Consider the following 24,435-nt stretch of genomic DNA (forward strand, 5'->3'; position numbering starts at 1 on the left):
AAATATCTCTCTTTCATTTTTATTCTCTACCAGCTTAACTATAAAGTGACAGAATTAAGACTTCAAGTCTTGGATTATCAACAATGGTTGGTATTTATGGAAGCATAAATACCTTTAATTCAGTATTAAAGCTCTGTGATAAATCCTTTGCTGATGTAAATTTTCATCACTTCATTAATTCCATGTTAAAAAAGGATTGGCTGATTTTCACTAAGAAGAATGACTGGCCATAGCTGCTGGAAAGCTGGTAAGTCAATTGTCTGAAATTTTTCATGCCAGATAATAAGACTGGAGAAGTTAGGAAGGCAGAGAAAGTCTTTCTGCACCTGTAGTAACTCGCTGGTCTGATCTGTAATTTAATTAATTTATAATAGCAGAGAAACTAGGTTTTTTTACAACCTCTGAATCAGAAAAAAAAAAATATTTCAAGTATCAGATCTGAGACTTAAAAAAATAAACACCCAATATTTTAAAGTGTGTGTAGAGGGAAATCTATCAGTCAGGCAAGGAAAATGTTTATGTAACATTATGTAATTCTACTTATATTTTCCAACTCATATAATGACAAATCAAAGCATATGGTGCTTTGGCTCTGTAGAAACATTTTCCCCCAAATATAAGAGCAAAGGTTTCTATTGGGAAAGCTATTTAAGACACAGCCACATTCCCTTCAGCGTTTTGGAGTTATTCTGCATAGAAGTCTCACAGCTGCAGGTGATGGGGCCAAATATCTCAGACATATAGTTTGACTTGGTTTTAACAGGCCTTTGAACTTGTCCCGTGTCTTGCTGAGAATATCAAGTCAGACCTTCACCTTGCATGCCATTGTGTGCATAAAACACAACAAAGACAGGGAAATTTCATTATTGCTGTAGCATCTAGAAATCTTCATAATAAACCAGTAAACACTAGGAATGTTTCCATTACAAGGAAAGACTGGGGAAAATAAAATTAAACAAAATATAAAATAAAATAATAAAATAAAAAAAATAAACCAACTCCCTTTGGAAGAATTCACACATACTAAGTTTTTTATTTTCTTGTAATTTCAAATCAGAAAGTTTTTCTGTAGAGGTTGTTCCACCTGCTCAGTGGGAATTTCTGTGATTCTGACAGGAACAGGATGATGCTTTCAAGGAGCGATGCATTGTCAGGAAAGGGAAGGGACTGATCAGTGTCCCCTGGAAAATAATAACTTCTACAGAATATTTTTCAGCATGATAAATGCCTTTGCATGTGCAGTGCAGGTGCATTTTCCACTACTAGCGTACTGTAAGGCAATGCAAGTCAGCAGCTGCTGCTCACACACAGTCCTGCCCTAAAAAACACACACACCTACAGCAAAACCCAGGAGCAGGAGGTTTGTTATTATCACAGACTAGTTCAGAGTACGCTATTTCGTCCCCACAGCTCTTACAGATGTTGGTGTTCTACTTGCTGGGAAGCTGTTGATTGCAGCTGGAGAAGTTTAAGAACCAGTCTCAGCTACATGAGGTGCTGCTGCAGGTTTTTCACAAATGGGATGGGACCTCCGGGTAACACGTCACGAGCTTTTATTTCAGGCACCAGTCTCAGCCACAGACACAGGAGATGGTGCAAGCTCACTTCTCCACCAGCAGACAAAGATCTCTTTGTTATAGAACATTTTATAAGTTTTTCAGCCAATAGCATTTTGCTAAAGCTTACAGACAATTGTTCTATCCAATCATTAGAAACACACATATACCTTCTTCAAATAATGCTTGCTTGGTTTTTTTTTTCCATTAACAATACACAATACTCCGTTATTAAGCTTAAAACCTACTATCTTGGTAAACATATTTTTCTGCAGTCTTAAGGTCTATCTTAGCCAAGCCTAAAAACTCAACTATTGTTTCATGTCCTTGCATATTGTATTATTGTATCTTCTTTACTTTCAGGCCTTGCAGCTGCAGCTAGCCCTAAGTCCTCTGCTTTGTCTTTTCTGATGAATGCCTATTTTCACAGCTTATAAAAGTCTTACCTTTACTGTTTCCCACAAGACACACACCCCACACTCTCCCAATCTTCATTCAGAGATTTCCAGCCCCACAGCTCTTGGATCAGAGCTCCAGCAGCCCATGGACCAAGTGCCCCCACCCAGTCATCTTTGGATGGAGCCCCTCATTTTTGGGTTTGCACGAACACGTGCACACATAGGAGTGGAGGAATGCCGGGGTGGGCAGCATCTCCCCTCGCTCGTGCTCAGCCACCAAAAGGGAGTGACACGAGTTTGCGTCACTGGAGAAGGAAATAAATCGTGGCTTGGACCACAACAAACACTTGCACTCTGGCATCCCACTGGAGACCTTGTGACTCTGGTTGTCCCCACAAGGCAAGAACGCTCTTCTTGCATGTGTCTGCCCCACACTGTAGCAGGGGCCTTGATCAAACGCTTGACATCAGTGACACAAGTGCAAAATCAAAGCCAGAGCTGGCTGCACTCCAAGGATTCATTCTGCTGATGTCTCAGCTGTGCCAGTTGGAATTAGTTATCAAGGAAGAGCTGCAGAAACCATTCCCCAAGCGCTGAAGGGATTGGGAACGTCATGTATGGCGTAAACAGGAACTGCAGAGCTGTGGCAGGGCCAGCCTGACCTTTGTGGTGTGGGAGAAGATATGATGTGGTTTACTTCAGCACAGCCTTACTCTCCCTCAGCCCAGAAGTCAATGCTCAGGGACTGCTAATGCAGAGAGCCCAAGGGTAAAAACAGAGGCCTTTCTAAAATATCAGATGGAATTTCTGTCTTCTGGCAAAATGGACAGAATATATCTGTCCATCTATATTCTCTCTGACCCAGACCAGCTCTTTGTACCTTAGCCTGGTTCCATGGCATGAAATCACACTAGGGAAGAGGAGATTCTGCCAACTACAGGCTCAGTCCCAAAGCTATTTTTTGGTCACAGACCCCATCTCCAGGAGCTGCCTGACCCAGGCAGCTTCTTCATGGGCTACAGATTTCACTGCAGTAGGACAACCCCCTGTCTGATGTCTAGAGCTACTGTAAATTCAGTCAGAGTTTTTTATTAAAGGGGCAATTGATACAAGCAGAACAATACATTCTGCATCCTCCCCTACAGCATATTCTTGTGTCTTTGCTGGAAATGCTTCCAGCACAGATAAGCAGTTTTTGAATTTCCTCACATCCCACTCACTGCAGCATTAACACACTCCAGGTTTCAGCTTGCCCAGAGGGGCAGACAAGACACAGTTCTCCAACAACTTTTGCAGCCTACTTTTGTTTCCCCAGATCAAGGTCTGCAGATCCTGAAAGAGTTTGTGTACCCACAGCATCACCAGGAATCACAAGATGACACGAAATGGGAAAACGCTGACCTTCCAGATGCTTTAAGTTCTGGCCAGCACCAGAGAGAAAACATGTAAGTCAAAAATATGATCTTCTTGGGAGACTTAAGATGAAAAAGAGTAAAATGCACCATTTAAGTCTGACAGTTGTTACCAAACCCACACATCTCTCCTTACCTCCCTGCCAACTGATTTATGAATCACATGCCTCATCCTCTGGACAAGCACACACACATGTTTCACATTGACACAGGTTTTCTTTCCCACACATCTCTGCTGTGTAAGGTGACCATTTGAACTCACTAATTCACCATACAAAGCAAGTATGTTCCCTGAGCTGGTGTCCTACAGAGCTCAAGTTAAGGGCAGGAGAGTGAAAAGGGCTCCCAGTTTAGGGAATGGACAGGAGGAGGGAAGGGAGCATGTGAAAAGGCTGCATTTTAAACCCAGCACAACTTGCCTTCTCTTCTCCCACAGCATATGGTGTGCACACAATTTGAATGCAAAAAAATAACACATCACTTGACAAGCTGAGCATATTTGGAACTGGTGGGTCCCCAAGTCAACTTGAGCTTGAGGAGGAAACACTGCAGCTTTTTCTCCACAAACATACCTGGAAAGATTCAGGTTCCCATACAATGTTTCACTGTGTCTTAATCTCTCAGCTGAAATAGTGATGAGGCTCAGATCAACCAGGTAAGACAGGATGAAATAAAGCAGATTTCTCTCAGCCTCACCCTCTTCCTGACCCCGTCTGAGGGCACTGTTTTCCCCATTGTCAGCCCAGTGTTGGGAGGTCCCATATTTGACACCAGAAGTTGAGAGAAACAAGCTCTTTGCTCCTCCCTTTAGCTGCCACACAATTTGGTATGAAAGAGGTGAGAACTTGTCACTAAGGTGCAGAGCAACAACAGCCTTTAGGTAAAGTACAGATCCTGGCACCCCTGCTGCTCCCTGCTTTCTACCTGTGTGTCCAAGCCCCATCTGTGCTCCATCACTGCAGTACCTGGACCCACAAAAAAGCACTTTTACTCATACAAAAGGCTAAAGAACACTCACAGCTCATGAGTAATGTTCTCCATTCCCTCTGTCAGAGAAACCAGCAACAATTTGGAAAATTTGCAACAAATTCATACTTACTCTTGGATATCATTAATGTTACAGCTTGGTAATGTCTCTGTGGCAAGCAAAAAACTGAGGGGAGGAAGCAAATAAAATAAAAGTGGTAGACAAATGATTTTAAGGAAATAAATATGTGGTTTAAAGTAATTTCATGGTCAAAAAACAAGTTTCTCTGGGAAATTTACTGGACATGACATGTAAATGATAAACCAGAGAAACAAGTGAAAAAAAAAAAGAAATTACCCACACCCATGCATATGCTCTCTTCTTTGTTAAAACCCCTAATGCAAAAATGGTGCCCCCATCTCCCACTGAACTTTGGGGTTCTTTGTCATATTTCACAAAACAACATTTGTCATCCCAAATTGTAATGAAGATGAATTGAAAGAATTACTTGCTTTAGGATGCTCAGTACTCCTGACTCCCACAGACAGCTCTGTGCAACTGCCTGAAAAGCCCATAATTAGTAGCCATACACCATAGATGGAAAAAAACCATGCCAAATATTACTAGAATGCAGTAACATTACTTCCAAGGGATTTTGAGATGCATCCAGAGCGATGGAGACCTGGCTAATTTCTTTTATTTTGCTTTTGGCAGAAGGAAATGGAGAAAAGGGGTTAGACTGAAACTGCCAAGCAGCACAAGAAAATGATAAATATGCCATCAGAAGTTGGACACAGCAGGTCACTAAGCATGGGGCATGTGGGGAAACCATTTGGGTCCCCTCTTCACCATTTCACAATGCCAGAAAATTCAGTTGATGCAAATTATTGCTCCCCCTTTGACTTCACTGGTATTGTGCCAATTTGTAGCAGCTGAGGATGTGACACAACAGTTTTCACTCCCAGCAAACACTGACAAAATTATGTAAAAATTCAAGTATATAAGAATTTGAGGTCTAACATCCTACTGGGATAATACCACTGATGGCCCTGGTATTTACATGAGACCATAAAACAGGCTTTTTAATCTTTTCTTGTCCTGACCTTGGGTTTAAGCTATTACAAGGCTGGGTGATAAACAAGCAAATAAATTCTTACAGCCAACAAGCAAAGGATCATCACAGCCACACTGCATCTGAGCTTTAGTATTATCTCAGGCAATCAAAAGTTTAAAGAGAAAAAAGTCAGCTGCAGCAAAACCACCAGCTGTGAGAGCGGTGTGTGTCCTTGTGTCCATATGGCTGCAGCGCGCCAGGAGGGGAAATGCCTGGAGCCACTGACACCAGCCCACGAAGGGCCAATTCTCCTGGCACAGCAGTGTGTGGAAGAACTCCCTTAACAATGCAGGCTGGAGGATTTACCATCCCCATCTGTCCCAGGCCCCACAGTCCAAAGCTCCAAAGCTCTTGCAGTGATGTGCCAGGACTTGCTCTTTCCTTGCTGAGGCAGACACCCAAACAAGATGTTGAACCCAGCAATCCTAGCTGAACCTTGCCATTAAACCACTTCAGGAACTGAGTGACAATGACCTTACACCTAACAGCCTACAAGTGAACACAATCTTCTAAATACCCACAATTTTGAATCTTTTCACTGGAAGCAAAGGCAATGGTAAATATAGCAAATGTCCTGGAACAGTGACAGGAAAGGACATAGGCACAGGCCAGACAATTCAGTTGTCCTTCCCCTACTGTTCCATCAGTCTGACCTGCCTCCTGCAGCCTCACAGCACCAGGGGAATATTCCTGTTGTAGCAATAAAGCTAACTGGAACTCGGAGAAGTTTAGTGCAATAGGCAATACAACATTCAAAATTCCAAGGGAAATAAAAGCTGGGAGTCCTGCCCTTATACTGTCAATGTAAAGGGCATTTCAGTAGTAAAGATTCTGCATTTTATTTTTGCTGCATCCACATAAGGCTGCAAAGCAATCTTAAGAAAACAATAAAACCCAAGACACAAAATTCAGCATCGATTGGGTTTTCACATGTTAGCAACATCAAAGTTGAACTGGAAGAGAGCAGTAAACTTTGACTTTCTGTCTGTGCACTTCATCTGAAGCAAACATTATGTACACACACACACACACACACACACACACATATATATATATATATATATATATATATATATATACACAGACTACTTATGCAGGAGGACGCCTCTAATAGTTTGTCTTACCAAACATCCCCAGTGGCTTTTATTACAGCACTGCAAGTTTCCTAATGTTTTATGTCCTCAGATCCTAAAGGGAACTATTAAAGGGCCGACGTGTGATTCAGCATCCATTTGTGGATGAAGAATGCTAACGGCCACGCTGCCGCGGCAGGGGGGCAGCAGGTCCTGAGCGATCTCCAGACAATCAGGAGGCAGTTCAAAACACTGCTGCAGGGATGTTAATCCCATCTCAGCCTGCAGTAAAAGCTCCCTGTGCCATTTTGCAATGCGGTTAATGTTCTCTCTTCTTAGAACAGAAATTTCTTCTCTCGGTTATGTCTTACTACATTTAAAGCCAGTGCCAAGGTTCCTTCCTGCTCCAAAATCTCTCAGACACAGTCAAAATACTTGCCAGATGTCTAGGAGCCACTGAATTAACAGAGAGAATATGCAGAAAAATATTTGCCATTTTAAAAGAATATATAATTTCCTTAGAACTTCTCTCTTCCCACTGCTGCCTCTCAATAAACAACTGCCATCTATGTGATATCTCAGCTAAAAAGAAACCATAAAGATGATACAAAACTGCTAGGCACAGGATTTTTCTGTGCAGAGCTACAGTACCAAGGGGCAGCAAGATGAAGGATCCAGTGGTCCACAGGGGCAGCTCGATCCAGGGGTTTTCATTTAGGAGTTACAAATGATTGCCTCCAATCCGGAGTTTGAATCCTCAGCCAGCAGATGCTGATTAAACTCATGGCAAGATCTTGGCAGGAAGTCTGACATTTTCAGAAGATAACTGCAGTTAATGGCACAGATCTACTTAATCACCTCAGTCAGGACAGAATGACCCAGTGTTGTCTTTTGATCTGATTTATGAAATGATGGCATCAACTAGAATAAAGCAACTAGCTGCTACAGTGTTGATGACATGTTCTGCAGTGCTTGAACACGAGGTTTTGGGGAAAGGAAGAAGGAGAGCTAAGGAAGCTGCTGTGACAGGGGGTCACATCTTCCTCAAGAACCTCAGCTTGACATGTTAGCATCCAAAGGAACAAAAGCTGGGACACATTTTTTCCCACAAGGCAAAATTTAGGCTTGGAAACCTGCATAATCCCCCTAGAAGAGAGTCTGAAGACATAAAAAAAAATAACTAAAAGGGGAGATACAGTTGGTATTTCAAGTCCCTCCTTGCTAATTCTCCTTAGCTACTGTCCCCTCTCTCCAGAGAGCTCAGCACATCAGTAAACACCACCATCAATAAACAGAGCTGGCTCCTTACTGCGACCCCTCCACCTTCAGACTCCTTCAGAGGAGTCACCTCATCAGTTCCCCCACAGCCTCTGAGATCTGCCCCCCACACCATGCACTAGTCCAATCCCCAAGTGTCTGCTAAACCAGGGGGCTGCAGCCTGTCAGGTGTGGACCCATCATTATGGGCTGGAACTGGTCTGTGGAATGGGGAATGGGTCTGTGAAATGCTTCAAGGAAAAACAAACAATCCAAAAAAGGACATCTCACTTATCAGCAGGACTTTGACAATGTCTATGGAAAACACTGGTGAGCAGTCAATTGTCAGGCAAAGACCATGATTAATACTTTATTATCATTGTTTCTCATTTAAGAAGTTCTTAATTACAGCTTTGCACAGGTGATTTACAGTTCTGGTGATTTTACTGGTACAAAACAAACTGGCCTGCAGGTTTTTCTTAATAAAGCTCTGTGGTCCAGTCACTTAACACCGCCAGTACACAGACATCAGGCTATCCAGTCCTCGCTGCTTCCAGTGTAGAAAAAAAGAAAATGGAAAGTGTCAGGATATATTTGCACCAGAGTTTTGTGACCTCCTTGTCTTGCAGACACTTTACAACCCAAGGGTCTGTGCCATGAGTTTATAACTGCACCTGTGCTGGCTCAAGTGTTGCCCTTCAGCAGACAACAGCAATAAACCCATCATCATAGAATTATCACAGAATGGTTTGGGTTGGAAGGGACCTTAAAGATCATACAGTTCCAACCTCCCTGCCATGGACAGAGACACCTTCCACTAGACACCAGATTCCTCAGGGCCCTGTCACACTTGTCCTTGAACATTTCCAGAGATGAGGCATCCCCAGCTTGTCTGGGTAACTTGTTCCAGCATCTCACCACCCCCATAGTAAAGAATTCCTTCTGAAAATTTAATTGAAACCTTTTCTCTATCAATTTAAAGCCATTCCCCCTTATTTTATCACTGCATGCCTTTGTAGATTGATCTGGCACACCTGACCACAGCCACCTAGATTGTCCCGCAGTCACAATGAGAGAGATACCTGAAGGTACCAGAGAATGCTCCAGCCTTGCCAGGCTGCCTTCTCCCATCCCACCTCTCTGCTGCCCACGGATGCCAGGGGAAAAAGTCCCATCAGTTTCAAGATGTTGCATCAGCTCTTTGGTCTGCAACAGCCAAGCAGAGAGACACAAGGACTAGGAATGCATCCCCTCCTTCCAGCACACCATTTTGCAAAGCATTCCCTCACACAGCTTTTGAAAAAAAGCCAAATCAAACAATCAAAAAGAAAATTATTTTTAGTGGATTTTCTTGAAAGAATCAATTTGCTATTTCTAAGCATTTGGATGAATTTGAAAGACACAATCACCAGGAAATTTTCTAAATGAAATTCTGAAAAACGAGGATCATGTCATGTCATCCACCATCTATTAGTGAAATGAAAGACAGAGAGGGAAAAATAGTTTTCACCACAGTCAAAATAACACCCTAAAATGAGAATGACCTTTATGTGTTCTTGCTGCTGAATCTTCAGGTCTCGTGTCATAAAAAACCACGTGACAAGATCCCTGCACAAGATTTCCGGCAAACCGTACCGACCGCAGCATCGTTAATTTAATCTTCCACTACCCGACTCTTCTCCTGACTGAAAAATCAATGCTAATAAGCAGCCTTGGGAAAAGACTCTGTTGATGCCTCATCTTGTATGGACTAATTTTAACCCGCTATCTAATGACTAAGTGGCTTTAAAGAACCTATAAACCCAACAAAGAGATTTTTAAATGTCTCCTTCCCGAACGGTTCTCTCTGCTGATGAAGACATCTAAATGCATGAGGATGGGTTTATGTGCTACCTCAGCCACTCTGTCAGGAGTGCTGGGGGTGAGGGCCAAAGCCTTGCTCTCCAGCTGCATCAGCCCCCACGATGGTGTGCAGGAAAGCACCAGCAATGAATCCCACAAAGAGCAATTCCACATTGTTGGAGACAGTAATAGGATCTGAATCAGCTGCAGCTGAAGGAAAAGAGCGTGATGCTCTTTGCTCATTCGGATAAATTGCTGCTGGAGCAATAAGTGAAGCCTGAAGACAATTGTGATCTTAAGCAACGGTTAGGGTGGTTTGACATGGCTTTGGGAGGCCTGTTCTCAATTCCCTGCTCCCCTATAGCTTCTGTTATTCTTGGGTGTGAGCACTGTATGGTTTTAACATCCACAGCAAGCAAACAAATTATATTCTGCCCCCTACATGTGGGCAGCCCTACTGCAAATCACGCCACTTGGGGACTAGTAAGTTGTGTATTAGGATACGGTCATTTTTGAAATACTTCCTCTTACAACCACTCAGCTCTTCCAGTTCATTTGTCTCTTCTATTCCATGTTGTTTTCCAATCTGTAATCAACAGTCACATTGGTCTGATCACCAGAACAGCTGCTCTCTTATTTTTTACCCCTTTCTACAGCTTCTAGCACTGTGAGTGCTCAATCTTTAAATCAAAGGTCCTCAGGTACCTTCATTTACACTCAAATATAAATAAGCACACCAGTATTATTAGTAGAGTGTTAGGAAGATGCCTTGTTTTTTGAAGATCCACTTATCAACATTGGAAAGTGCCTATGAATTTTTCTTCCAAATGCAAAGCTTCTTCCATACTAAATAGAATATTTACTGAGTGCTCAGTGAACTTCCAAAAGAAGTTCAAATTTGTTTTCCCCACTATTCAGCAGCTTTGATCATAGAGGCAGATACAGGAAAGGATGGATCCAAGATTAAATATTGACTCAGCCTGACCAAAGGCTGCCTCTCTTTAACAAGAGAGGCTGAGAAATTCTCGACTGCCAGTTTCACAATTCCCTCTTGAACACATTTATAATAATGCTTGCTATTAACACAAATGAGGAGGAGGGGGGGAGATAGTCCTGGCTGCATACAGCAGAGTATTTATCCCAGCTAAACATCACTGTCTTATCACTGATAGAAGTAGGAAGGAAACTAAACTGCACCACATCAAACCAGCTTTTAACACTGAGATCCATCCTGATAATATCACAGTAGACAGTTTATCAGCAGGATCTCATCCATCACTAATACAAACAGGGAGTCTGTGATGAAGTATCATCCCATCAGAGCCCTGTTTCATTCCCCAGTGCCTTGCTTTCATCCCAGTATCAGCATGCCTGGCAGAGACACCAGTCCAGCCCCCATGGGGCTAACCCCAGGGGGACCAAGGTGTCGGAAGAGCTCTGTGCTCCAGAGAGCTGCCAGCTGCCGTGAGCCACCGTCACCTCAAACCCTGAGGCTGGAATGAGGCTGCTCTCACCTGTTACACAGACCCCCAGCCTGTGGCTCACAGGGAAATCAGACGTTGCTGTGGGCTGTTCTGTGCCCCATTTCAGCACAAGGATGATATTTGGTAACTGACTGGAGACATATCCCCAAGCACACCAGTGTCCAGCCCACTGGATGTCCAGCATCCCCATGAAGCTGAATTCTGCGTCTGACTCTGCTTCCCCTCTACGCCAAAGGTGGCTGTGTCACCCACAAGGACCACATCTGTGTCCATACTGGCACAACTTACCTGCCTCAGATGGCACAGGTTCCCCAGCACACCGTGCCCAAACAGCTCCGTGCCAGTGGCCCCTTGTCTGCTCTCTGCAGGGCAACAGCTGCAGCTCTGCCCTCAAGAACCACCCTCGGCACGTGAGGAGGATGAGGAGGGGGCTGGTCCAGCCGAGGTCTTGAACGCCAGCACCTGAGGTGGCTCTGAGACAGCAGCACACTGCAGCTCCCATCAGAAAGGGCCACCTCTGGGCAACATGCCCAGAGTATTGCCACCAACACAGAGTTAACAGGATGGAAAACAACCCCAAAATGTTGCACTGTTGTGCTTTTTTGCTCCTGCAACAGAATGTTACATGAAATGGAAAAATTGTATAGAGAAAAAACTGTTGTTTTCCAGTAATTTCCACAAACTTACCATTCTTTATTTGGTCATTCTACAGCTCTCACCCATCCTTAGATTATCATGCAGAAGGAAAATGGGATGAAGCTGAAAGATAACAAAGCCCTGGCAAGACTCCAACCACGGTTAGACATTTTGATGAGTAACGAGCATGACCAGAGTTATAGCAGTAAATATTTAATGTTATTTTTGAAATGAAGTCTCAGGAAAGATGTAAACTCGCATGATTTGAGAGGCATTAGCTAACCTCTAATTACAGAGGGAAGGGGAGGAATGGAAAGTTTTCTGAGATAAGGGATAACCTAACTGCTTGTTGCAGGGTTTCTTGGAACACCCTTGGTCTGTCCTGTTCTGGTCATTGTCAAAATCCTGGGCTAGAAGGTTTGCAGGTCTGAGAGAGCTTAGCAGCTCCTAAATTCCTAGAAAAGCAATTGTAACTTATACTTTGCTTGCTGCGAACATTTGATTTTCTACAGTAATTATAGAAATATATTATTATCTAAACCCAGATGTTTTGTTACAGGAAAAACATTACCATAGCTACCTTTTTTTTTTTTCTCCCAGGAACTGTAATTAATACCTTGTCCATTACAAATATCTGGATTTTATATATGCGCATATAAATATACACACACATATAAATATACAAATTGGGTGCTAAAAACTATATTAAAGTGTTTTTCTAGCATATAAGAAAGGTAGAATGAGAAAAGAGCTTCCCATTGCAGGAGACCCAAGCTTAAACACTTTTATAGGTCAACTGTATAAAGCAATATGGAAGACCATAGGACTCATTGATATACACAATGATCTATTCAATTCTCTGGAAGTTTAATTATTAATGTCCAGTCTGCTTTAATTCTCTTTCTCCTCTATAGTGTTGGATTTATTTATTATTTTGGGTTTCCTCCCCCCCCCCAAACTAATTTTCACCACCCATTTTGTAACTGCCAAAGCAAGAGCTCTCCAGCTTTGCCTGGGTCCCTCAATACAAACAAGTCATGACATTACATCACTGTTACATCACTGTCTGTGCCCAGGTTACAGCCCCTTTTGCTTTCAGCCTGCCAAGGCAGGAACGTGGGGAGTGCTTTATTGTAGAAACAGCTGGTTTTGGTTTAATACAGAGGGCCAAAAGATGCTCCTTATAGCTGTGAAGGTTGGTCATGGTCTTCACATCCACAACCTCAACACAGGATGGTTTCACCTCTTGCCCAAAAGTGTGTTCTTTTGCTGTAGCAGGTCACCAAAGGAATTTGATGGTAAACCACAAACTTCTGTCTACACCACCTAGTGATTTATTGGGTATTACAAGCTCAAGACCAGCAATATTTTCCCCCACACCTCTGGAAAAGGTGCAAGCTGAGGAATGCCACAGATATGCAGAGAGGTGGCCAGAGAGCTTGTGGACTCCCCAGCCCTGGAGGTCTTCAGGACCAGGCTGAAGAGAGCAACCTGGTCTAGTAGAAGGGGCAAGGTGGTTGAACCAGGTCCCTTCCAACCCAAACAATTCTGTAACTCTGTGATAATGCAGCACACAGGGCAGGTGCCAGGACAGATGTGCTGGAGCAGCCAGTGCTGGTCCAGCAACACAGCAGCATTTTGGACTAGTGAGAGCCCACCACATGCTGCAGGCCACTGCCTCACCAAGGGTGGAGGTGTTCTTTCTGCAAGAGGGAAATACCCAAGCTGTGCAGGTCAGGCAGCACCAATACAGAGAGCAGGAAACCTCAGCAGAGGTGCCCAGTCAAATGGGCCTGCTGGGGTTCCTGCTGGGGTTCCTTCTGGGGCCCTGCTGAGACACAGCTGAACTGGAGGAGAAAACAGGTTTCTCTAGGATCTGCCAAGCCCATGGAACTGATCAAAGCATGGCAAACAAAGCACTCAAGGCAGTGCCATGACCAACAGACAAGGGTGTAGTGGCAGCACTGACACATTGACAATGCCACTGTGACGTGCCACGATCTCCAAAGCTGTGGTGCCAGCCAGCTGGGGCTGGGCACACCCCTCATGAGCTGGAATGCTGGAAGCAATGGTCTGACTTTGGTACAGACCATGCAACACAACACACTCCACTGCAGCACATGCACTCAGGCTGAGCCAGCCTAATGAGCTTCCCATGCTGCATTCAGACAGCGAAATAAAAAAGTGAGAGGAAGGTGATTCCTGTGGGAGTTGGCAAATCTAGCAACACCAATCCTGGGCAGCCCATTTGGTGTTCACTGTGTGAGATTCCCTATGAAAAATTCAGATTATTTTTGTGCATTTTCCTGAAAAATTCCTCCTCTGTGAGACGGCACCTAATGGTCAGCAGCACTAATAGAGACTGATGGGGTGGGAGGCAGGATTTGCTCTGCATCCTGATTGGTTTTGATCTTTCCAGTGATGTTACTAAAGAGTTACAAGCTCTTCCTCCTGGCCCAAATTCAAATCTCGTTCTTGAAACCTGGTGTTCAGCAAGCACTGATGTTGTGTGCCTGCTGAGAAATGGGCATTTCAGGCAACAGGCTGTTGATTAGAGGAGGTGACAGAACTGCTGAGTGGCCAAATCACTCCTGAAGAAGAAATACAGCTCGATTAGCACCCCCAGAAACTCACGCAATATAAATTTGTCTGCTTTCCCCATTTACAGCCTACACCGTGCCTATCAGTTTATCTGTTTTCCTTGCACAAAAATCTCCTTAAAAAGGGTGTCTCAAATCTCATCAGTGACTTGGTCACACGTTGTTTTAGATTCAGAGCCTTGCTCCCTGATGCTCAGGCGTTGTGTGGTTTATCAGAGCATCAGGCTGTGTCTGAAGAGGGGCTCAGGCTGTCTGCTGCCCCTGCTGCTCCTCGGTGTGTCCCCAAAACCCAGCACTTGGCTCCAGCAGCCCTCCATCTCCAACGCCTTGCTGAGGAGGAAGCGGCGCAGACTGACCAAATTCCGATCCCCTTACACAGCCCCTCAGAGTCACTCTCTGGACGCCTCAGCACAGCCTTGGCCGCTTGCTCAGACCTGAAAATGCAGTGAAGATTCAGAGAGCTAGACTCTTCCTTTACAGGAGAAATTGAGTGTGGGATATTCCCAGCCTCAGGCTCAACAGACCCCAGAAATTTCTGCATTGTATGTAGTCTCAAGCTGTGGCTGTTATTATGGACATTATTTGAAACACAAAACAAAACAAAATCACCAAACAGTTTCAGGGAAGAATCCAGCAAAAGCCCCAGCCAAGGGGTGAGAGGGAGATGTAGCAGGCTAAAGAAATCCCTGCAGTGCCCAGTATCAGCTCCTTCCTTACCTGCAGCAAAGGTTTAATTGTAACCTCACAAGAGGGGCACATGAGGTGATGAGAGAGAGGTACACACACAGATGCACAGAGCACTTTACAGTAATAACTCCATATGCTGATCTAGGTTCCGACCACAGAAATTTCCCATGGTCTGATCTCCAGCCTCCCTAGACTGCAGAAGAAATCTATCCCCCGAGCAGATGGGGTGGGCTTGTTCTCACTTTGGATCTTTCTTTTAAGGGTTTCCAGATCCAAACCCCAGATGAGCCATCCCTTTGCTGGAGAGCTATTTGGGGCTGCAGAGACCAGGACACAGACCTGAAGGGTAAATATGAATCCAAAGCATGGGAGGGGCCGTGAGCTGGCCAAGAATGGAGCAACATTCAGCTGGAGGGAAGCAGCTGATGAACTGTGAACAGCATCATTCCCAAAGCCTCACTGACAAGAGACAGCTCTCCCTGCTCTAGGTGAAGAGGGACAGACACTGAAGATGATGGTGCCTGTGAGGCTGAGTGTCCTTCAGCTAAGCACCTGACTGAAACACTCCTGCTCTGCTTCCCATGACAAGAACCTAGAGAGAGCCTGCTATAACAAAACCCACACTGTAAAAACTAATTCAAATGTTTAATTAGCTTTTGATTAACAGCATATTTCAAAATCCTTTAGAGACTTGCAGATCAGCAGAGGCACAACTTTGGGAGTCCAGGACTGTTCTGTTTCGAAACGCATTCCCTCCTTGAGAGCAGACACGCAATTACGTTCCTGCTTCAATTGCTCCTCATTTGCAAAGCCAGAGCATGAAGCAAGTTGTGTTAATGTGTCAAAATGGGGAGAGAAATAAAGAGAGCAATGGATCACTGAGTCCTTGAAGGGAAAAGCAATACTGCAGTAATTTATAGGAGGGAGAGTTTGGAGGCGGGACAGTCGCTCTCAAAGAACAGCAGCGCTCAGCCAGTAAATAGGGCTTGTTTGAGAAGAGCATCACTGCCATCTTCAGGATGGTTGCCTTCTCTTTCCCAACATGCAGCAGCTTTTCTGGGAGCAGTTTTTGATTTATACAATACAGAAGAAAGCTTTCTGCAATTCCAGCCAAAGTTATATTTTCATTTATTATTGATGCTCTGTGGAGGATGTTTTGGTCCAATGCTTCCCAACTTCTGGATTTTGACACCTCAAATTGCCTATGCAGGAACACCTCATAAACATAATTTCCAGTGCAAACTTCAATTTAAGATGCAAAAGACCTGTCAATCAGTCTGGGACGCTTCAGCGCAGTAACATTTCCTAATGGACACCTCATACCCTTTATTCAACCCAGATTAAATGTCTCTAAGGAGCCACCCTCTTACACTTCTCTTGCAACATGTTTACATTAGCGTAAGAGAAGTGTTAAGAAACTCCTTGTGACATCAGCCAACTTTCCTTCCACTGGCATTAAGTCATCACTCTTCTAGCCAGAACACTCAATCAGCTGCCACAAAAAGAAAGCATCTCTAGCCTGGGCCTCCAAGGGACATTTCACTCTCAAGCACTGCTAGTCATTTCAAAGATGTACAGTACTGAACGTAGAGTCTATCACCTTAAAAATAACAGTAAGGGTACTAAAGATGATAAAAGCAACTGCTTTAAAGCCAGAAAGAGCACAGTTAGGATGGCCACATTACTTAAGACCACATGTTCCAGTATGCACTCCCACACTGTTTAATTGCACCAATACTGATCAGGGGTCACACAGCTGGTTATGGGGACATCAGTTTTATACTGCAACAGCTCATCTCTCTCTGCCCTGCACTTGGACACATCTCACATACCCCTTCACATGATGGGTGTGTTTCCAGCCCAGTGGATGAGCTGGATGTGTGCACATACTCCTTTGCCCAAGTTGGCCCATTATTTGGCCAATGTTAAAGCATCACTTTGACATAACAGGCACATGGGAAATCACACAACGCAGGAACATGGGGAGCAAGGATAAAATAAGCAGCTCAGTTGTTTCCTTGCCAACATCCAAGGAAGAGATGGGTCAGGCCATGTATCAGGCCAGATGCATATTCTTGCCAGACCAGTTCTGACATGGGGTTGTCTTAGACTACCATGACCACAGAAGTCACCTCCGTCACCTGCAGCAGGAGCTCTCCCTGCTTCTGAGGATGGGGACACCAATGCTACACCCTGAATGGCAAGGAAGGGGAGAATGCAGAGAAACACTCCTCTGGAGACCTTGGGATCAACAAGAATTCGCCACCTCTAACGAGGGAACCCCAGAGCAGGAACCAGGACAGCGCACAGCACTCCTATATCTCACTTCATCATCATGGTCAGCAGGTGCTTGTAACTCCTCACCTCAACTCCTGGACACCTCTGATCCCTGCAGTAACGTGCTGGCTCTGGGACAGGGCTCAAGCACGAGCAGGGAACGCAGGGCCCTGGGGCAGGAGCCTGCAGGGGGTAGCAGACTGCTGCAGTTCACAGCACACTGCTGAGTCAGAGAAGACAAATACACCTGAAGTTCTCCAACTCCTCTTGCACAAACTGATGTCTCAGGAGCCCTTCTAAGACCTGTCCTCAATAATTCCTCAGAAACACATGGAAGATAACTGACAGCATCAACACATTTCCATATGTAAGACAGGTAAGATGAATGCTTTCAAAAGGAAGACAAAGGGTCTGTCTTGGGTGAAGCTGCAGCTGTAAAACAGACATGACTGAGCAGGGCAACTGAGGAAACCCTGCAAGTGTGGCCCTGGGAGCTCCAGGACCACTCACATAAAATGGCAACCTCAGGAAGCATGTTCACGACACACCAAGTCTGTGTAACTTGTTACCAGCCTACCATGCACTCGAGCATTTGCTGGTAAAATAATTACAACAGTGAATCCACATAATAAAACACCCAAGGGTTCAAGTGATTCAGCAGTGTCAGATGTATCTGACATCTTTCTGCAGCACACGGTATCCCTGTATAATCCTGGGAGAAGCCCAGTATAATTCTTCAAAAAACTTAGGCTGGTAGAAAGTCCAAAAGGGCAAGAAAGAGCAAACAGCTTGGTAATTTAGAGCTAGTTTTCTGTTTTGACAAATATAGCTGCTTTACAAAGTTATTTCTCAAGATTTTCAGAAATCAGCAATCCCACCACTGCAGCCAAAAAAGGCACCCTCAAGGATGCTTCCAACATCCAGCAGGACTTGTGACTACACATGTTTGCAGGACCCAGGAACATCACAGTCAACTTCTACACCTCAAATCCCACAACTAGCTACAAACTCACAGCAACTGGCTTAACTACTCCTTGCTAGTTATTTCACCAGTCTAAGTCTTTGCAGGGACAGAAAGACAACACCAAGCTTAGCAAACCCAAAGAAAAGGAAGATGAGCAACCTTCAAGTAGAGCAGCAGTCTGAAGAGTAATCACATCCCTGCTGCAAAAGACATGCTGGCATTGGCCGTGCCAGTCAGGAGAAAGCAGCCAGAGGACAGTTCATCCAAAATGAGATATTTGCACAGGAATGCTCCAAGTCCACAAGAAACAAGGCCATTTCAGAGTCCTTCTCTCCAGATCTGTTCCAATCAGTTCAGTTTCTACACTGAAACAGGCAGCATTTCTGGCAAAGTGAAATCCTGATGTGGTTTGTTAACAGAAGATATGGATAGGAAAGTCACTTTTTTTAGGAGAGACATTTCCATAATTTAAAGTGAAATTTAAGGAACTGAAATCAACATCACTCAAGCAGGCTGGTACTAAAGAACTGCAGCAACATTCCAGAGCTTGGGGGTGGCGCACAGTGTCAGCCATGCAGCCTCTGCACTGTCTGTGACACACATCACACACACTGGGGATGCTTTTTCCAGAGACCCATCTGTGGAACCTGAGGCTCGTAAGAAAGGAGAAATAGTGTTTACACTCAGAGACACAGCATCATGAGGAGAAGGCCTTTCATCCACAACAGCTACAGGCTGGTGACACAAGCTCACAGCACAGGGAGAGTGGCTCATTTGAGCACAGCATCTATTTTAACCATTCAGCACTCCCCAGCCCAGCTCCCCAAAATTACTGGCTATCACACACAACAGGGTGGTGCTTCCAAACAGTGCAAATTTCCCCCCCAAACTTTAATAGGGGCTGTTCAGTGACCCATACTGAGTGCTGGGCCTGCCAGCTGCTCTCCTGTCCATCGGCACAGATAAAATGCAGTGGGCAAGATTAAAGTGTGGTTTTGCAAGGAGCCAGCACCAAAGCTTGAGCAGGAGCACACAGCAGTTTCAGCTCAAAACTGCAAACAGCTGATGCCTGGTGCACTGGAAGAGCCTGTTTTCATGGAAAGCTCATGCATGGGGAAGCTTGTGGAGCAGTGGGCCAGCCAACTCCAAGGCAAGCCAGCTCTAATCTCCCGTCCCAGCTGCGTACACAGAGAAACTGCAAAACACAGATGCCAGAGGGAAAAAAGGAAAGCTCCAATTATTCTCAGACCACAAGAACAACAATGTTTAAAAGCAAAGATGCTGTCAGGGCAGCAGAAAGGAAGATCTGTCCAAAACAGTCAGCTGAAGAAATTGTGTTGTTTTAGTCAGCAGCCACTGAGGCAAGACAAAGAGGAAATCTGCTGTATGGCTGGTTCTGCCACAACAGCACTCAGGCCTGATTTACTGTTTCAAGTGTTTTTCAATAAAATCATAAGTGAAAACTGTCAAATACACAAGTTGTGCTTCAAACCCATTCTCTGTAAATTAGTTTTCCTTTAGAAAGCTTTACTTACAAAAAGTGATACTGGAAGGAGCATGATTTGCTCCTCCTGAGATTATTATTCCTTAACTGTATTTGCAGCAACAAGGCTGACACTAAATTATTATTTCCTCTTCAGGGTGATGAACTGATGAGGACAGTTTCCCTTTCAGAGCTCTGCAGAAGGGTCAGTTATATAGAGTTTGTAGCATTTACATTAGTCTGGGAAAGATTTTTTTTCCTTTTTAAAAACCCCAAACAAATCCAATTTTGTCTTTCCTCAGCCTGATTCAACTGTGATATTGCAAAAGGACTAGAGTAGTGTCATGTCAAAGCAAGAGTACTTTATTCCTGTGGCCAACAAAGCACATGAGCTGGTTTCTCTGTGACCAAGACCTTGGCTAAGCATCTTTGGCTGGAAAGACAAAAAATGCCTTGCCCTAAGAGAGATGCACATAGATACCCACAGTACACACCCAAACTGCCTCCAAAGTCTTCAAGTGTCATGATTCACAATTTTTCAAAACAAACAAAGAAAAGATAGAAAGGAAAACATTTCTTGATGGTGCAGAAGGAATATCCATAGGAACTCAAGCATGGTCACACTGATACATTCTACCTGGAGCCAGCATATGCAAAGTTACAAAACATTACTTGTCCACCAAATAAAGCTGAGGGACTCACACTTGCCTGGAGGTTTCAAGTCTCCTTCCCAGAACACTGACAACTCATGTTAGGCATAATCACAACGGTGCCCCACACGAGAAGCACTAATGCTTCCTCATCAGTGTAAAATGTGTAATTTCCCAGAGTTTTCCAGTTATTCTCAATTCCTGTTCTCACAGAATCCCAGAGTGGGTAAGGCTGGAAGGAACCACAGTGGGACATCTGGTCCAAACTCTCTGCTCAAGCAGGGTCATCCCATAGCACATGGCACAGGACTGTGTCCAAAACAGTTCTTGGACATCTCCAGTGAGGAGACTCCACACCCTCTCTGGGCAATCTGTGCTAGTGCTTGGTCATTGCCCAGTGAAGTTGTTCTTCCTCATATTCAGGTGGAACTTCCTGGGCATCAGTTTCTGCCCAAGAGCAGAGTCTGGTCCATCCTCTGACACCTCCCTACAGATTCTGACAGACACTGATGAGGTCCCCTCTCAGTTTTCTCTTTTCTAGGCTGAACAGGCCCAGTGCCCTCAGCTTTTCCTTGTAAGAGAGAATCTCCTGTCCCTACACTGGACGCACTCCAGGAGCTCCATGTCTGCCTTGTCCTGAGGAGCCCAGAACTGGAGACATCACTCCAGGTGAGGCCACACAGGTCTGAGTAGAGGGACAGGGTCACTCCCTGACCTGCTGGCAGTGCTCCTCCTAACGCACCCCAGGACAGCACAGGCCTTGGCCCGCAGGGCACTGCTGGCCCATGGAGAGCTCCTGTCCCCAGGTCCTTCTCCACAGAGCTGCTCTCCAGCAGGTCAGTCCCCAGCCTGTGCTGGTGCCCAGGGTTGTTCCTCCCAGGTGCAGGACCTTGCATTTGCCTGTGCTGAATTTCAGACAGCTCTCTGCCCATCTCTCCAACCTGCCAAGGTCCTTTGGAAGGGCTGTAACTTTTCCCCTTCAATCCTTTCCCTCCCAAAAAAGCTTTAATTTCTTCACCAACCTGTGTAAGACATGTTGCTATAATTTGTTACCCTAAGAAGAGACATTATTTAGTATGCTGTGATTATTCAGATTTTACACAGTACAAATTCATAGATCCATCCTAGATCCAGCAGTACAGAGAGAGGGGAGCTCATCTCCCCACCACTGGTATGGAAAGAGCCCGAAGTGCAGAGTCATTTCTGATGGCTGTACTGAGGAGGCAGCATGGGTAGCCCAGATGCAGGTTCTTCAGCAACGTCCACTGGGATCTATATGGATTGCACCAAGTTCCTCACCACCAACCCTACCTGAGTAATAATTCTCGGGGAGAGGGAAGCAGCATAGAGTGGAGAGCAAGAACCCTAAAACACACTAGGCTTAAATCAGTGGATTAGGCAACTGGTTACTGGTAATGAAACAGCAGAGTTTTCACTATATAAAATTTATAAATTTATTTTTTTGTAAAAATCCAAAGAGCACGAAGACATCTCACTCAAAATACTGGTAAATCAAACCACACTTAGAAAAATGAAAGCTGATTTTATTATCTTATCCACAGCCAATCATTTGACATGAACATGCATACGTAATTTTGCTACGCACACACCACAGTTTAACGTTAGTTATTAAAGGTTAAACATACAACATACATCCTTACAAAAATGAGTCAAAATGCAAACGTAACTTTTAAACAAAACAGTTTTTACTCATTTAAAAAAACTTTTGTGTTGGGTACCATTTTGTACAAACACAGTTAATTTAAACAAATCTGCTTTTAGTTTCCTCATGGTTGCACATGAAAATAAGCTGCAATAGAAAATGAAGTCATCAAGGGATTTTTAAATAGCAGAAGTAGGCAGTCTTGCCATGCAGAAGAAGCAATATTAAATATTAGTTTTTCAAAAAAAGAAAAAAACCACAAGTTTAAAAATATTTAGTTCAAGTCACAAATCTTTCCCCAGTACAGAGAAATCCAAATGCAACGCATAATTAGCTGCCACTTAGGATGGCTATTCTGAAAAGTAGAAATACTTTCCAGAACTGATAATTTTCATTGATTTGGCACAGAAAAGAAGTCTGAGCTTACTTAGGTACAAGAAAGTGATTAAAAAAAAGAGTAAACAGGAAGAGAAAAAATAAAAAGCAAGAATGAACGAGATAGTAGTTGCAATCACTAAAAAAAAAAAATCTGTGCATCTCAGTCATTGCAGAATACTGTCTACAGCAGGTGCGAATTCCAGGTAATTGTTATTGCAACATGGATTTAATTTGCTTGGAGGTAGTCTCATCATTCAAATGCTTTGTTGTGTACCTAAACACAGAAATAAAGTCAAGATGAACATAAATGCTATTGCACTTTAGCTTACAAATATGTTATTTCTTATTTTATGGCTCAACCTGACCATACCAGAGGCAAAACCCTCAGCCATGGATCATCACCCACTCCATGGTCACTGAGAACCCAAGTCAGACATTCTGATCAGAAAGTGATATTACTAATCAGAACTATAACCTGGCAGCCTTGCACCAAGGAGGGCTCAAAATAAGCCTCAGCTGGACACTGGCTTTCATAGTAAGCTCAAAGTACCACCTGTAACATCAGACTGAGGGCCCTGCCCACAGGAAACATCTTCAAATAAGACAGCTTGAGAAACTCTTCATAATTTCCAGTGACCAAATCTTCCTAGAATCCCTCAATGACAATGGATTTAATCACTTTTCATCCTAATTTCCTGCTTAGTTAAGTGACTGCTGCTAGAACTGAAGAGCATGCACATGTGCTTATTTCAGCTCCTTTCCTTTTCAAAATTCTCTTAGGCTAATAGCACACTTTTAAATCACTATAAAAAAACTTAGTTATCTCTATTTTTATAAGATATCCTCATTGCAGGCTTTTTGTATGATTAATTTCCCTGATCTTCCTTCCTAACCAATCTAAAAGGAAATAAAACTTACTTTGTAATTTAACATGTTAAATTAGCACTTTCATTGTTATCCACAACTGCAGTAATATTTTACTTGTTCACTTGATAAATATATAATGACTTTTTAGTTTCAAAGTTAATAATACTGTGGATTTCAGCACTTTTTGGTAATTTATACTTTCAACATATAAGCAGCCTAAGGTTTTCTGAAATCCTGAAAAGTTACTGCACTTGGTATGCTGCCCACATGAAAAAGCTGAACATGATTACAATACTCAGATGAATTTGCAATTACAAAAAGCTGATTTCCCTCCAAAAGCCATACCACCTTCCATTTGTTTCTGAAACACATTATCTGTCTCTTGGGAAAACACAAGTACTTCTCACTCCTCCAGAATCAAAGATTTAGATTTGGACCTAATTTGTCTCGATGCCATCTCAAACCTGTTTTCGTCACATGAGCACATAGCAGCTCACCCCTGCATCTCTTCCAAAAGATTCCTAACACGATTTAGAAAAGATTTAAATATCCTACCCAGAGAGTAATCAAATGTACAAAGGCAGGACTGTTACAGTGTCCATGCATGGAAAGGGTTGGAGCAGGGAAAGCACAGCTTGAGAGCATGGACTGGATTCACACTGCTAACCACAAAGTGAGTGGTGTAATTAACCCAAAGTTACGTGTCACTGCTCGGTGCAGCACACACCTGAACTACACCTTCCATCTACTTTCGTAGCGTCAACAATGATGGGGAAAATGGGCTACCAGTAAGGTCTGGTGATCATGGTAGCTGCAACCACAATAAATGAGTCAGAAATAAATGCTAATGCAGCATTTTCCCTCTGTGTTTTTACTGATCACCATCTCAAAGACTGATCATGTTATGAAGTTCAGAGACGATCAGTTTAGCATGGAAATAATAACATGAAGTTTCAAATTAGGCATGGATTTTTAAAAATTTTAACTAATAATCTGAAACAACTTTGCAAAAGAACCCATCTACAATACTACATTATTTAACTTTTTACCACATCATGACACAAAAAATAAAATGAGGGCAAATGAAATTAAAGCATCTTCACTACAGATAAATAAAACAAATCACA

The 24,435-nt window shown here is 43.7% G+C and overlaps 1 protein-coding gene across 8 annotated transcripts in view; it reads right to left on the reverse strand.

Moving 5' to 3' along the window:
• Positions 1-21,923: 21,923 nt before the first annotated feature.
• The window catches only part of CYRIB (CYFIP related Rac1 interactor B), a 99,313-nt gene continuing 96,801 nt past the window's right edge, over positions 21,924-24,435 (reverse strand). For all 8 annotated transcript variants that reach the window (XM_058832183.1, XM_058832185.1, XM_058832187.1 and 5 more), the window contains one exon: positions 21,924-22,715. In XM_058832183.1, the coding sequence (XP_058688166.1) occupies positions 22,652-22,715 (64 nt within the window). In that variant the 3' untranslated portion in view covers positions 21,924-22,651. The remainder of the gene's footprint in view (positions 22,716-24,435) is intronic.

Source organism: Poecile atricapillus, chromosome 2 (assembly GCF_030490865.1).
Source record: "Poecile atricapillus isolate bPoeAtr1 chromosome 2, bPoeAtr1.hap1, whole genome shotgun sequence".
Lineage (NCBI taxonomy): Eukaryota > Metazoa > Chordata > Aves > Passeriformes > Paridae > Poecile > Poecile atricapillus.